Source organism: Sciurus carolinensis, chromosome 10, assembly GCF_902686445.1.
Source record: "Sciurus carolinensis chromosome 10, mSciCar1.2, whole genome shotgun sequence".
Taxonomy (NCBI): Eukaryota; Metazoa; Chordata; class Mammalia; order Rodentia; family Sciuridae; genus Sciurus; species Sciurus carolinensis.
The window spans coordinates 79,453,657-79,467,846 of NC_062222.1; the positions used below are offsets into that span (position 1 = coordinate 79,453,657).

General features: G+C 38.5%; 1 protein-coding gene across 1 annotated transcript in view; it reads left to right on the forward strand.

Moving 5' to 3' along the window:
• Positions 1-14,190, forward strand: part of Scarb2 (scavenger receptor class B member 2) — a 61,204-nt gene that overhangs the window by 42,773 nt on the left and 4,241 nt on the right. Inside the window, exons 6-10 of the mRNA XM_047566153.1 lie at positions 1,462-1,581; positions 7,279-7,448; positions 9,548-9,666; positions 11,041-11,114; positions 12,681-12,732. Of these exons, the coding sequence (XP_047422109.1) occupies positions 1,462-1,581; positions 7,279-7,448; positions 9,548-9,666; positions 11,041-11,114; positions 12,681-12,732 (535 nt within the window). The remainder of the gene's footprint in view (positions 1-1,461; positions 1,582-7,278; positions 7,449-9,547; positions 9,667-11,040; positions 11,115-12,680; positions 12,733-14,190) is intronic.

Consider the following 14,190-nt stretch of genomic DNA (forward strand, 5'->3'; position numbering starts at 1 on the left):
CTTTAACCTTAATTACCGCTTGGCATTTATCATCTCTTCCATGTCTAGGGAGATGTTTGGTTTTAGCATGGACTTTCTAGATGTTCTCCTTTCATGTTTTATCAACCACAACTTTATTCTCACTTGGGAAAGTCCCTCAGTTCATGAACTTGGAGTGTCATCTTGAACAGAAATTAGGAGGATTTCTACATATTGCCTCCCCTTTCCTTTCTCTTGTATTTTGTACTGTTTTCGTTCACTCAGACCACTATAACAAACAATCATAGACTGAGTAGCTTACAAAAACCGGAAGTTTATTCCTCACAGTTTTGGATGCAAGGAAGTCCAGGATCAAACCACTGACTGACAGGTGTCTGGAGAGGGCTTGGTTCCTCATGGGTGACTTTCTTCTCACTGTAACTTCACATGGGAAGGGGCAACAGAGTCACTTGTTTCTCTTTAACAAGGGCACACATGTCATTCATCAGGGCTCTACTTTTATGACCTGATCACCTCCTAAATGTCCTACCGTCTATTATTATCACCTTGGGGGTTAGGATTTCAACACTTCAATTTGGAGGGGACATAACATTTATTCCATTGCATGTACCATTAATTTAACACACACACACACACACACATACACACACACACACACACACACACACACACACACGGTGCTGGGATTTGAACCCAGGGTGCTTTACCACTGAGCTACATCCTCCAACATTTGTTTGTTTATTTATTTAGAGACAAGGTCTCACTAAGTTGCTAAGGTTGGCCTCAAATATGTGTTCCCCCTACCTTAGTCTCCCAAATTATAAGCATGTACCACCACACCTGACTAAAAACTATTTTTAAAAACATTCTAGGGCTGGATCTGTAGCTCAGTGGTAGAGTGCTAGCCTAGCAAATGTGAGGCACTGGGTTCAATCCACAGCACCACATAAAAATAAATAAATAAAATAAAGATAATATGTCCACCTACAACTAAAAAATTTTTTAAAAATACTATCTCAAATGTGCTTTTAGTGAGCATGAAGTCATTTCAATATTTCTTGTGATCCAAGAGAAGTCTCTGTTATTTTTGGAAGAGAGTACTATTCAGAAGATGGATTGAGTCTGTCATGAATATTGAAGAGCCAGATATGTCTATTCAAAGTCTGTCTGTGGTTGGTTTAATGATACATTATTAATGCTAAATTGGGTTATTGATTTAAGTAAATCAGTATTTCTAAACCTTTATGTAGGATACACAGTTTGAAGGAAGGAAATAGGGATTCGGGGCTGTTACGTTGATTAAGACTGATTTTGGGTCCAGGACCTATTTTTTCTCCCCTCCTAGTCCCTAGCACTCTGTGTCTGCGTATGAATATACTGTGAAGAACCAACTCCAGTTACATCTTGAAAAGTCTTGACCATTTAAGAGAATCTATATTCCAATTTGATCATCCTGACTCTTTCTTGTGCTATCAATTGTAGGTCACTGGACTGGTGGGCAACAGATAAATGCAATATGATTAATGGAACAGATGGAGATTCTTTTCACCCATTAATAGCCAAGGATGAAGTTCTTTATGTCTTCCCATCTGATTTTTGCAGGTAAGAACTTTAAAAATAAGTTCTTTTTTTAACTAAGGATTTTGACTACAAGACCACCTAAAGAGTGAGGACTATATGTCAACACACTTAGGCATAATGGCGATAAATACTGGTGGCACATTGAGAGCACAGACTCCAGAACCTGTCTGTGTTGATTCTTTTTCAATGAATTTTTAAATTTGTTCTTTTTAGATAGACATGACAGTAGAGTGTTTTCGACATATTCTACATACATGTAACTACCCATTCTTGTGGTTGTACGTGATGTGAAGTTTCACTGGTCGTATATTCATATATGAACATAGGAAAGTTATGTCTGATTCACTCTACTGTTTTTCCTATTCCCATCCCCCTTCCTCATTCCCCTTTGTATAATCCAGTGAACTTCTATTCTCCTCTCCGCCCCCTAATTGTAAGTTAGCTTCCAAATATCAGAGAGGACATTCAACCTTCAGTTTTTTTAGGATTGGCGCATTTCACTTAGTATGATTGTCTCTGGTTCTATCCATTTACCAGCAAATGCCATAATTTCATTCTTCTTTATGACTGAGTAATATTCCATTGTGTATATATATCACATTTTCTTTATTCATTCATCTGTTGGAGGGAACCTAGTTTGGTTCCATAGTTTAGCTATTGTAAATTGAGCTTTTATAAAAATTGAAGTGGCCACTTCACTATAGTATGCTGATTTTAAGTCCCTTGGGTATATGCTGAGGAGTGGGATAACTGGGTCAAATGGTGGTTCCATTCAGTGTTTTCTGAGGAATCTCCATACTGCTTTCCGCAGTGGTTGCACCAATTTGCAGTCCCACCAGCAATGTATGAATGAACCTTTCCCCCCACATCCTTGCAAACATTTATTGTTCCTTGTATTCTTGATAATTGCCATTCTGACTAAAGTGAGATGGATTTTCAGTGTAGTTTCGATTTGCATTTCTCTAATTGCTAGAGATGTTGAGCATTTTTTCATATATCGACCATTCGTATTTCTTCTGTGAAGTGCCTGTTGAGTCCCTTTGCCCATTTATTGATTTTTTTTATTTTTGTTGTTGTTGGTGTTAATTTTTTTGAGTTCATTACATATCCTGGAGATTAGTGCTCTGTCAGAGGTGCAGGTGGCAAAGATTTTCTCCCATTCTGTACTCTCTCTTTATGTTCTTGATTATTTCCTTTGCTGTGAAGAAACTTTTTAATGTGATACCATCCCATTTATTGATTCTCGATTCTATTTCTTGCACCTTAGGAGTCTTTTTGAGAAAGTCAGTTCCTCAGCCAATGGTGTCTGTGTTGGTTTGTGTGACTTGGGGCAAGTTATTTAATCATTCTGTGCCTCATTTTCCATATCTGTAAAGCAAGAATAGAAATTCTTATGAAGACAAATGAATTACTGTTAGTAAAATATTTAGTGGAAGACCTGTCATACAGTACAGAATTGACTCTTAGTTCTTGTGATATGCTGCCAAGTATAATGTTTGACCTATCTTCTTCCACTTGACAGGCAGTCTGTACACAGAAGGTAAATAAATGAAACTACTATCTATATTTCTGAGTTTCTGGGTCTCTGCCAAGCAATCACCTCCCTTTGATCATGTCTACCCGCCCTTGCCCTGAGATCTCTCCCTCCCTCCTGCCTTTCCCAATCTATGAATGAACGTGGTCAAGTCTCCTCCATGAAGGCAGCTTCCTCTCCACCCTGACCCTGCTCTTCTGTCATGCCACCGCCCCTCTGCCTCCACCCTCAGACTGCTGGCACAGCCCACCCCTGCCTCCTCCATCTTCCTGCTCACCAACTCCTGCGGGGCTTCCTGGGAAACTTCTCTTCCAGGCAGAAGGAACCTGTAGCCTTTCACACTATTGATTCATTGCGCTCACACTTCTCCACACTGCTGTTCTGCCAGGGTTTCCTGTCTCACATAACTGCACCACCTGCCATCAGCCATGCCAGCGTCCTTGACCGGTAGACCTGTAGCTCTTCCTCCTCTCTTGCACTTATGCAGGCAGCACGTGACAGCAGTCTGCCCTCAGAGGAGGCACTTGGACTCATCCCGCCTCTCCAGCCTGCTCCCTGTGCCACAGTTGGGCCCTTTCAGATCCTTGCCACCTCTCCTGTAGAACATCACACTCGCCTTCTATCCAACCACTCTCTTCAGTAGATACCTGTGGAAGATGGAAAGAGGAGATGTTTGGGTGTAGTGTGGAACAGAGGAACTCAGAGGGTTGGAGGAAGTTTTTCAAAGATTTGGGACAGACATCCTACTATAGTGATACATGCATACCCAGGTTTATAGCAGCACAATCCACGATAGCCAAACCAGGGAACCAGACTAGGTGTCTTCTGTCACTGTATGTGTGCATAAAGAAAATGTGGTATTTATACACAATGGGGTTTTGTTCAGCCATAAAGAAGAATGAAATTATGTTATTTGCATGAAAATAGATGGAATTTTAGACCATTAAGTGAAATAAGTCAAATTCGGAAGGTCAAGAGTCGTATGTTTTCTCTCATATGTGGAAACTAGAGAGGAAAATGGAAAAGAAAGGTTGAGGGGCAGGGATCTCACGAAAATTAAAAGGAGATCAATAGAGTAAAGGAAAGGGATCAGGGAGAGAGAGGAGGGGAGAGAAATGGAAAATACTGGGAAATGATCTTGGCCAAATTATATTGTAATATTTATGCATGTACAAATATGTAATAACAAACCCCACCATTATACACAACTATAATGCACCAATAAAAATATGAAAAAATAAATTTAAAAAAATGTAAATTCTACCCTTCATGTCCTTGGTGTCCTGAACCAGGCTTTGGTTTGCTGATACTCCTTTTTCCCCTTATTAAGGACTTTGTTGCGGGTCGTAGCTAGTGTTATACTGGAGCTGACTTGTTCTGGCAGACCAGTTAAATTTGGGGGAGTTTTGTGACTCTGTTGTTAAACATAGATATAATTAAAAATTAAATTACATGAATGCATAATTAAATAAGTGTTTAAAAAAATAGGTAATAAATACTCAAAGCTCAAAAAACAAAAAGATTGGGGACAGAGGAAACATATTCTTATCTGGTATAACTGGCTTTGGGGAACCATTTGGTAAAGTTAAATAAAGCAAAGAGGTACAAACTTATGACTCTGCAGTTCTGTTAGATGGTTCTAGGCATGAACTCTTATGTCTGCATGCAAGAAGGCATAGACAGGAGGCAACGTTAACTATCCTAGTGAAAAATTGGAAGCAATCTGTGCTTATGAAAAGGGAGAATATAAATAAGTTGTGGTGTATTCGTATGATGGAATATCGTATAGGATTTAAAATAAAAGAACCAGAGATATGTGCATTAATGTAATAAAATTTTAAAATGTAATGCCAAATGAAGCAAATTACAGAGAGAGAATATGGTATATTGTTTATATAATATTTTTAAAAGGTAACAAGGACATAGTTTATGAATACACAAATATGTGAAAGCATGAAGACATGAAAAGAACACCAGACCCCCAAATTCAGGATAGTGGTTTCCTCAGAGGAGGCAGAAAAGGAAAGAAACCAAAAACATTATACAGAGAGCATTGGTGATATCCATAATATATTTTTACTCCTCTGAGAAGCGGGTATAAATGTATTTGTTATACTATTTCCTCTGTTTGCCTGAAATATTAAAAAATGCCACGGGCTAGGATGTGCAGTGGAAGGCAACTCCCATGTGATTCACTACCTTGCAAAGATGCACAATTGCCTCTGGTTCCAAGATGAAAAAATGAGACCTGGGAAGCTATTCCTCTCGCCTTCATATGAAGGGCCAGAGGATCAATGAGGACAGTGTACATGAATGTGCTCTGTCGATCAGGCACCATGCAAGTGTAAGGGGGTAGTATAACAATACACGGAACTGCATTTGAAACAGTAAAGAAGGCAGAATAATGTTGTACTCAATTTAAATGAATGACGGGGGCAAAACATGGAAACTATTCAGGGAAATGGGTATCAAAATGCAGTCATGCATCATTTAATGACAGGAATTTGTTCTGAGAAACACATCATTTGGTGATTTCATTATTGGGCAAAGATCAAAAAGTGTACTCACACAACTGATGTGGTGCTGATGTCACTAGGCCTTACCCTATGGGACCGCTGTCCTGTATGCAGTCCATCACCCACTGAAATGTCATTATATGGTTCATGACTGTGTATTCTGAAATCAAATATCTGCCCAATGTGGCACTTTTCATGTTCCTAAGACTTTATCTGACCAAGTCCCTTGCTGCCTTTTCCACTTGTGCTTTGCCTGTGTCTTACACTTGCCACCACCTTCTCTGCTTGTGGTCACCACACTGACCTGTGTCCATGCTGGTCTAGAGGACTCTTTTATTTATTTGTTTTTAAACATGCCTCTATTCCAAATGTCTTCCTTCTCCTCCTCCTTCTCTTCTTTTGGGGATGGGGAATCTCTGTGCTGCCTCAGCCTCCCAAGCGGCTGAACTGCAGGCGTGCACTACCACACCCTGGTTCAATGTTATCTTCTTAATTTTCTACCACACGTTCTGTTTTTCGCTGGCCTTCTTTGGGTATTACCACAGTTGCCACCTCTTAAACATCTTTCATTACAATTGACCTACTTTATTTCCCAGTGATTCGGCGGAGCACCTTTCAATCATTCTTTCGCATTTTCATTTTCCACTTACCCATAAGCTTTTGGCCATGTTGTCCCTGAGAACTCTTGTTCACTAACTCATTCCAGGCAGACTGTGCTGACTAGAGCCCACATTGACTTTTTTTTTTTTTTTTATACATGTTGTTTCTCTATTTGTACTTGGAGTCAAGGCATACCATTTGTGTAATCATAAATTTACATAGGGTAATGTTGTTTGATTCATTCTGTTATTTTTTTCCCTTCCCCCCACCCCTCCCACCCGTCTTTTCCGTCTGTACAGTCCTTCCTTCCTCCATTCTTACCACCTTCCTTAACCCTAACTCTAAACCTAACCCTAACCCTAACACTAACCCCTCCCACCCTCCATTATATGTCCTCATCCGCTTATCAGCGAGATCATTCGTCCTTTAGTTTTTTGAGATTGGCTTATCTCACTTAGCATGATATTCTCCAGTTTCATCCATTTGCCTGCAAATGCCATAATTTTATCATTCTTTATGGCGGAGTAATATTCCATTGTATATATATGCCACAGTTTCTTTATCCATTCATCAATTGAAGGACATCTAGGTTGGTTCCACAATCTGGCTATTGTGAATTGAGCAGCTATGAACATTGATGTGGCTGTATCTCTGTAGTATGCTGATTTTAAGTCCTTTGGGTATAAAAAACTCTACACCACGAATACAAATAGTCCAATCAACAAATGGGCTAAGGAAATGAACAGACACTTCACAGAAGAAGATGTACAAGCAATCAACAGATATATGAAAAAATGTTCAACATCTCAAGTAATAAGAGAAATGCAAATCAAAACTACCCTAAGATTCCATCTCACCCCAATTAGAATGGCGATTATCAAGAACACAAGCAACAATAGGTGTTGGCGAGGATGTGGGGGGAAAGGTACACTCATACATTGCTGGTGGGGCTGCAAATTAGTGCAGCCACTCTGGAAAGCAGTGTGGAGATTCCTCAGAAAGCTTGGAATGGAATCACCATTTGACCCAGCTATCCCACATTGACTTTTTATTCTTGCATTCTAACAGGTCAGTGTACATCACTTTCAGTGACTTTGAGAGTGTACAGGGACTCCCTGCCTTTCGGTATAAGGTGCCTGCAGAAATATTAGCCAATACCTCAGACAATGCTGGCTTTTGTCTACCTGAAGGAAACTGCTTGGGATCAGGAGTGTTGAATGTCAGCATCTGCAAGAATGGTGAGAACTTAGACCACAATTGTGGGTGTCTAGAGTGCAGAAGGAGGGAGAGTGCAACTAAGAACACAGAACCAGCCCAAGAGAAAGAAGGATTCTGATCTTTCAGGAATAATATTTTGTAACATGGCTATTGAATGAAAAAAACAAAATTTTTTTTGTGATGTTCTTTTTGAATGCCATGTTCTTTTTCCTGGGCAGTAGTTTAGAAGTCTTAATTGTAATAATATGTTATATTTACTGAGCATTTTCTACTGCATGTGCTGCTATTCTAAGGGCTTTGCATGTTTTCATGTAGCTAATATGTATAAAGCAATTAACTGGTTTCATGTTTCACACAGTTAAAAGCTGGATAACCTGATTTTCAGAAAGAACATATCTTGGCGAAGATTCATAATGATTTTGATGTAGAATTAGTTTTAAACCCTGACCACAGATTCCCAGTATTTCTTAATGTCTGAGCTATCTGCTCCTTTTATCTGTACCACTGACAATACTGAATGAGGCAGCATTATCAGTAATACAGCTGACAGAGCTATCTTCTTCTTGAAGATTAGTTTTAACAGTCATGTATTGCAGAATTATTCAAAATGGCTTACTAGAGAGACGTTCAGAATCCTCCTTTTATAATTGTGGACAGTTTCTGACTCTTACTAAACCCTCAAGAGATATTTAAAAATACATTTCAAAGGTCATCATAGGTCACAGAGAAGGAAATTGGGACTTTGTGGATCTGTTTAGCAGTAAAGTGCAAACTGCTAAACATATGAGAGATGGAGTGTACCTTGAGCCATGGGCTGGTATGTATGTAAGTGAATTTAAATTAGTTGCCAATAAGCTCGTTTCTCCAAAAACATATTTTCCTGGCAGCAATATCTTCTTTTCAGTATCCATATCTGGCGTAGATTTCCTTAATAACTTATTTCCCTGTTCAGTCTTCATGTGGGCAGACCTTGATCTTGTTAGCAGATAGCCATACAGTTCAACCAGACAAACTCTCCTTTTTGTAATTTTTAAATTGGTACATTATAATTATACATAATAGTTGGATTCTTTTTTTTTTTTTTGGTGCTGGAGATTGAACTCAGGGCCTTGTGCTTGCCAGGCGTGCACTCTACCAACTGAGCTATCTCCCCAGCCCTTGGATTCTTATACCAGGCAAACTCTTTAAAAATTCTTGCATCAACATATCCAGGAGAACAAGATTCATCTTTGGTAAACAATAAAAAATAAATAAATAAAAGTAGAAACAACCAGGCTTGGGGGTGCATGCCTATAATCCCAGCAGCTTGGGAGGCTGAGGCAGGAGGACTATGAGTTCAAAGCCAGCCTCAGCAACTTAGCAGGGCCCTTAGCAACTCAGTGAGACCCTGTCTCTAAATAAAATATAAAAATGGCTGGGGATATGGCTCAGTAGTTAAGTGCCCCTGGGTTCAATCCCTGGTATGAAGAAGAAAAAAAAAAAAAAAGCAGAAACAAGGAAAAAATATATTTCCATTCACTGGTAGAGAATTTATTTTTCCTCTTTGTGGTGGGCACAAACCCACCACAGAACCTCATACATATTAGGAAAGCACTCTTTCACTGAGCCACACCCTCTAGCCCAAAGAATTGCAATTGAAATGATTGCTTTGATGTGAGATGTCCTCATTCAATTAGAATTCCGCCTCCCTAACCTGAGAGCTACATATCCCTGGACAAATTTTGTAACTTCTGTAAACCTCAGCTTCTACAAATGCAAAATGAGGATAGTAGTTCTAATTTCATAGGACTGCTGGGAACATTACTTAATATACATAAAGCATTTGCACTTCATAAGTTCAGTAAATATTTGCTGAAGAATAAATAATTTAGCAAGGACTGCAGTATATATAATGTGCAATAAAATAATGTGGGGTACATGAGCTGGCAGAAAATGAAATATAAGTCTTGAGTTAGAAGGTATAGAAAGGTGTTTTAGCTTGACCACTGTCCTCAAGTTTATTTAGGTATGGTTTTTCTTTTTTCTTTAGGAACTAACTTTGCCTTCTGGAACTTTGTATACATTTTATATTTTAAAATTTTAAAAACACCTTCATTCATTTGTTTCCATTAAAATGCAGGTGCACCCATTATTATGTCTTTTCCACACTTTTACCAGGCAGATGAGAGGTTTATTTCTGCCATAGATGGTATGCATCCAAATAAGGAAGATCATGAAACATTTGTGGACATTAATCCTGTGAGTACACACTTCTTCCTGGTAAAAGAGTATATTTTTTTTATTCTGTATATGCAGTATTCATTTAGTCCTGAGCATCTTAAGAAATACACTGTCTTTTTTACATATGTGTATTCAAATGGAGAAAAAGTAGATCAATGCAAGTCGAGGCATGGTCTCACAGCCTTGTCATCAGAGGGTTGAGTCTATGACTCTAATATGCAGAAATATCTGCAAACTTACTTAAAGAAGGAAGGGAGGGAGGGAGGAAGGAAGGAAGCAACAGTGAAAATTCAGCTATTGGAAACCCCTGGGATTGGAGCTGTGTTACCTGGTCAGTCCTTCCATTGTCAGCCTTGGACCTAAGCATATATATATGTTTTTCCCTTTGGGGCACAGATCAGTAAGGTTGAAGAAATCTCTCTGTTTGCTCACTGCCAGGAATATTTTGGCTAAAATTTAAATATGTATATTAGCTTCAGTCACTTTTGGTAAACTTCTTTCTATGGTACTTTTGAGAGTTTATTATACAATATTATTAATTTTTAAAATATCAGATATATTTATACACTTTGGTCCTGTATTCATAGAGGATCATGTTGAAATGATAGGAGTATCATTTCACAATGTGAGAGTCTCTCACTGTAGAAGCTACATCAGGTCACATAACTTCATCTTGGAACTTTGAACATCATGGAATAATAAAAGAATATTCTTTTAGTACCACATTTCATGGGCATTTCACTCTTAACTACACTCATCACATCTGTATCTGACAACCAGTGATCTTACCCTTCGTTGAATAAGATCAGTGTGATTTTCTTCCTTCTCCCTCAGTCATCAGTCAGTTCCCATCAGCCGAACCGAGAGCAGTGCTTGTTGCCAAGGGATGGACACAGTTCTATAAGCTTAGTGCAAAGATGGAGCTGCCTTGGGGAAGACAACTGATATAACCACTCTTCCTGAGCTCTGTGATGTAGGCCTAGACTTGGATGCCATTCTCAGGCAGGGACCACCATCCTCTTCTTAGCTCTGGACAACTGCCCTGGATGTCCAGCACTTCAGATTTGTGGGCTCTCCTTCCTGCTGGGATCCTCACAGGTTTTGCCATGTAAACTGGCAGTATCCTGGGAGCTTGTTAGAAATGCCCAGTCTCAGGCCCTACTCCTGACCTACTGAATCAAAATTTATAGAATTCCCAAGGATGCACATCCATATGAAAGCATCAGTCTACCTGACACAATCAATATTTGTTCAGTTTTCCCTTGTATCACTCTACCTGTTAAACATGGTGATGGCCACCCATTTATTAGAACCTCACAGAAATGATACTTGAAAATATTGTGTTTGTAGTGTAATAAATCCTAATGTTTTCTTCTCACTTCTGATTTGCAGTTGACTGGAATTATCCTAAGAGCAGCCAAGAGGTTCCAAATTAACATTTATGTCAAAAAAATGGATGACTATATGTAAGTTTTTCTTTCTACAGAGGCAAGAGACCAGTTTTACTATCTTGACTTTCTGGTGGGGTGGCTTCTAACTGCTCACCCCATCCTTCAGGGTGTGGGCATGATCAGCATGGGTCATGGGTGCCTTGGTCTTGGAATTTACTTGTTTTATTTAACCAAATACTTTCTGTAGCTGTTCTAAGCACTTCACTTAGTTTACAACTTTGTATTATCCTCATTTTACAGATGAGGAAACCAAGGCACAGAGAATTTAAGAAACTTACAGCAGCTCACAGAGCTAGTAAGACTTGTGCATACAGCCTGCTTTTACCCACTCCATTGAGCCTTTCCCCTCATACACGGTGACTCTGGTTGCTATCCCTCTCCTCTTTCTGCTCCATCTGGGGCTAGCCACAAGGTCTCATTTGGACAGTTAAAATTGTTTCTTGAGTCCAGCCTTTTTCCTCCCATAGTCCATCTTTAAACCACTCCTAAATTTGAATTCTTAAATATAACCTCCTTTCCAAACTTTCAATGGGACGTTTTTTTAGATGTGAGAAAATGCTTATGATATAATGTTGAAGGAAAATCAGGATGCAAAACTATACATATTTTATTTATCTGTCTACCATCTGTCAATCGTGATTTGTTTCCCCCATTGAATTCACCAGATTTAATTCCACTTCATGGTTCTTTCTAAGAAGCAAACAGGGTTTGCAAGAATGTGTTTTATCAGTCAGGCATGGTGGAGTGTGCCTATAGTCCCAGTTACTTGGAAGGCTAAAGCAAGAAGATTAGAAAGATTGTTTGAGCCCATAAGTTCAAGACCAACGTGGGCAACATAGTGAGACTCTGTCTCAAAAACAAAACCAAACAACAAAAACAAAAAAAAAAAACAAAAAAAAAAAAAAAAGAAAAGGAAAAAAAAGAAAAACCCCTACATGTTGTCATTTGTGTATGTATTTCAGAGGCAATATAATTTTGTAGCTAAAATCTGGAACCTTAGTCAAAATAGAATACAATCCTGTTTCCACCATTCACTCATGGCAATTCTCAGCAAATTACTTATCTTCTCTGAGCTGTAATTTTCTCACCTGTAAGTCTGGAATAGTTTTAGTGCCTTCTGCATATTACTGCCATCAAAAATTGAATAAAATAATGTCCTCAAAATACCCAGCACAAAGCTGGCACATGGAAAACATTCAGCTGACTTTTGTTTCAAAGCTAGTACTTAAGTGACCTGCTTACAAAACTTTCTGAGGAATAGTGGCATTGTTCTGTCTGGTGTAGTCTTTTTATGATGATTCTAGGGAGAAGAATGATCATTTTGATGAGTTTACTTTCAATGGTTTGTGTTTTGATAAAATGCTATGTAAAGTAAGTACAGCCCTTGGAGTTGCTAGGCTGACACACTGGAATCTAACTTCTGATTGATATGTTTGTAAAGATAACTAAGAAGTCTGCTATAAATTCCAGGTAATTTAATGCAAAATGTGTACTGAAATTTTCATATAAACATGTTCTCCAGGTGAGTGTGCTATGGTGATGAGGAAAACTATAAAATAATGTCATCATTTGTCTTTGTAGTGAAACAGGAGACATTAGAACCATGGTTTTCCCAGTGATGTATCTCAATGAGGTAAGTTCTGAGAGGGAGGGAGTCACGGGTATGTTTTAACTGTCCAAGGTTGGAAAACTTCTATTATGATGTCTTCTATTGTTGCTATGTATAATTTAGGATATGAAAAAGTGGGGAAAGATACTTGTGTGTGTAGGGGGCTTCTGGGAGTAGCACATGCTAGGCAAGTGCTCTACCACTGAGCTACACCCCAGCCCTTTTTATTGTATTTTGAGAGAGAGGCTCGCTAAATTGCCCAGGCTGGTCTTGAACTTGTGATCCTCTTGCCTCAGCTTCTGGAGCACCTGGATTATGGACATGTGCCACCATGTAGGGGGAAAGATAACTTTTAAAACTGTCCTAAGAAAGTTTCTCTTAAATGTTTGTGTGGCAATGTCTGTGTCTGGGAGTTTTGGAGAAATGACAGAATTTTTCCTTCTCAAGAACATTAGTTGGGTAAAACTCCCTTCTGGAACTGGTTATGTGAGAAACAAAATGGCAAAAGCGAAATGAGGCTTTGTCAGGCTCTGCTGAAACAGAATAGCCAGAGCTCATATATGTCTTCTTAAGCCTTTTTTGTCCCCTTCTTTGAAACCCTGTCAGTGTAAGACCCTGTGATAAACTGTGTTCTAAGTCACACATCAGATACATGTCTTCATTTCCCCTTTCATCTAGTGTTGAAAGGAAAAACACATTTTTCCTCCTTAAATAAATTATTGATTGGTAAACTTCCATTATTAATGGTTGCATTTTAAGTTGCATTTTATTATTTTTCTCCATTCCTTCAAAATACTTATTTGTAGAAAATTTAGTAAAATTAGCAAGAAAAGGAATTTTTAAAATCACTATTCATAAAATCTAAAGCCCACTTAATGTATTTTTTTTTCTCAATGTTTTCTAAAATTTTTTTCCAGGGACAAATAAACAAAGTCTAATGTTTTATATTTAGTAAAACGTGTGCCCTTTATAGAACTGTTGGGAAATGACCAAAAAAAAAAAAAGTATGCATAAAGTAAATCACTGATAAGTCTTTCTCTCAGAGAGGAGGACAGTTGACATCTTCAGATGTCCAAGTATTTTTCTAGTTTTGATATTATGAGTTGATATTATTGAAATCATACCAGAGAGGCAGGTTTACATCTTTTATTTCTTCATTTAGCATTATGTTGGTGGTCATTTTTATGAACTCTGATTATGGTTCTAAGACAAGCTTTATTTTTTCATAGGAAAAATTCAGGCAGTTATTTGCCAATTTAGAGGATCTGGTTGGGATTGCTCCAGGATTGTCATTGTCATGGTTTGTGGGGAGGGACACAAACACAGAACTTTTGACAATGCAGATAGACCATTTCCTGCCAGCTTGAGTTCAGAAGAGTGGCATGTTTGAAGTGCTCTCCACCCCTAGCTTTTGCTTTGCCTTATTGTTAAAGACCAAATTGAATCCAGAACATTGAGTAAGACCTTTTGCTTTTGCTCTTG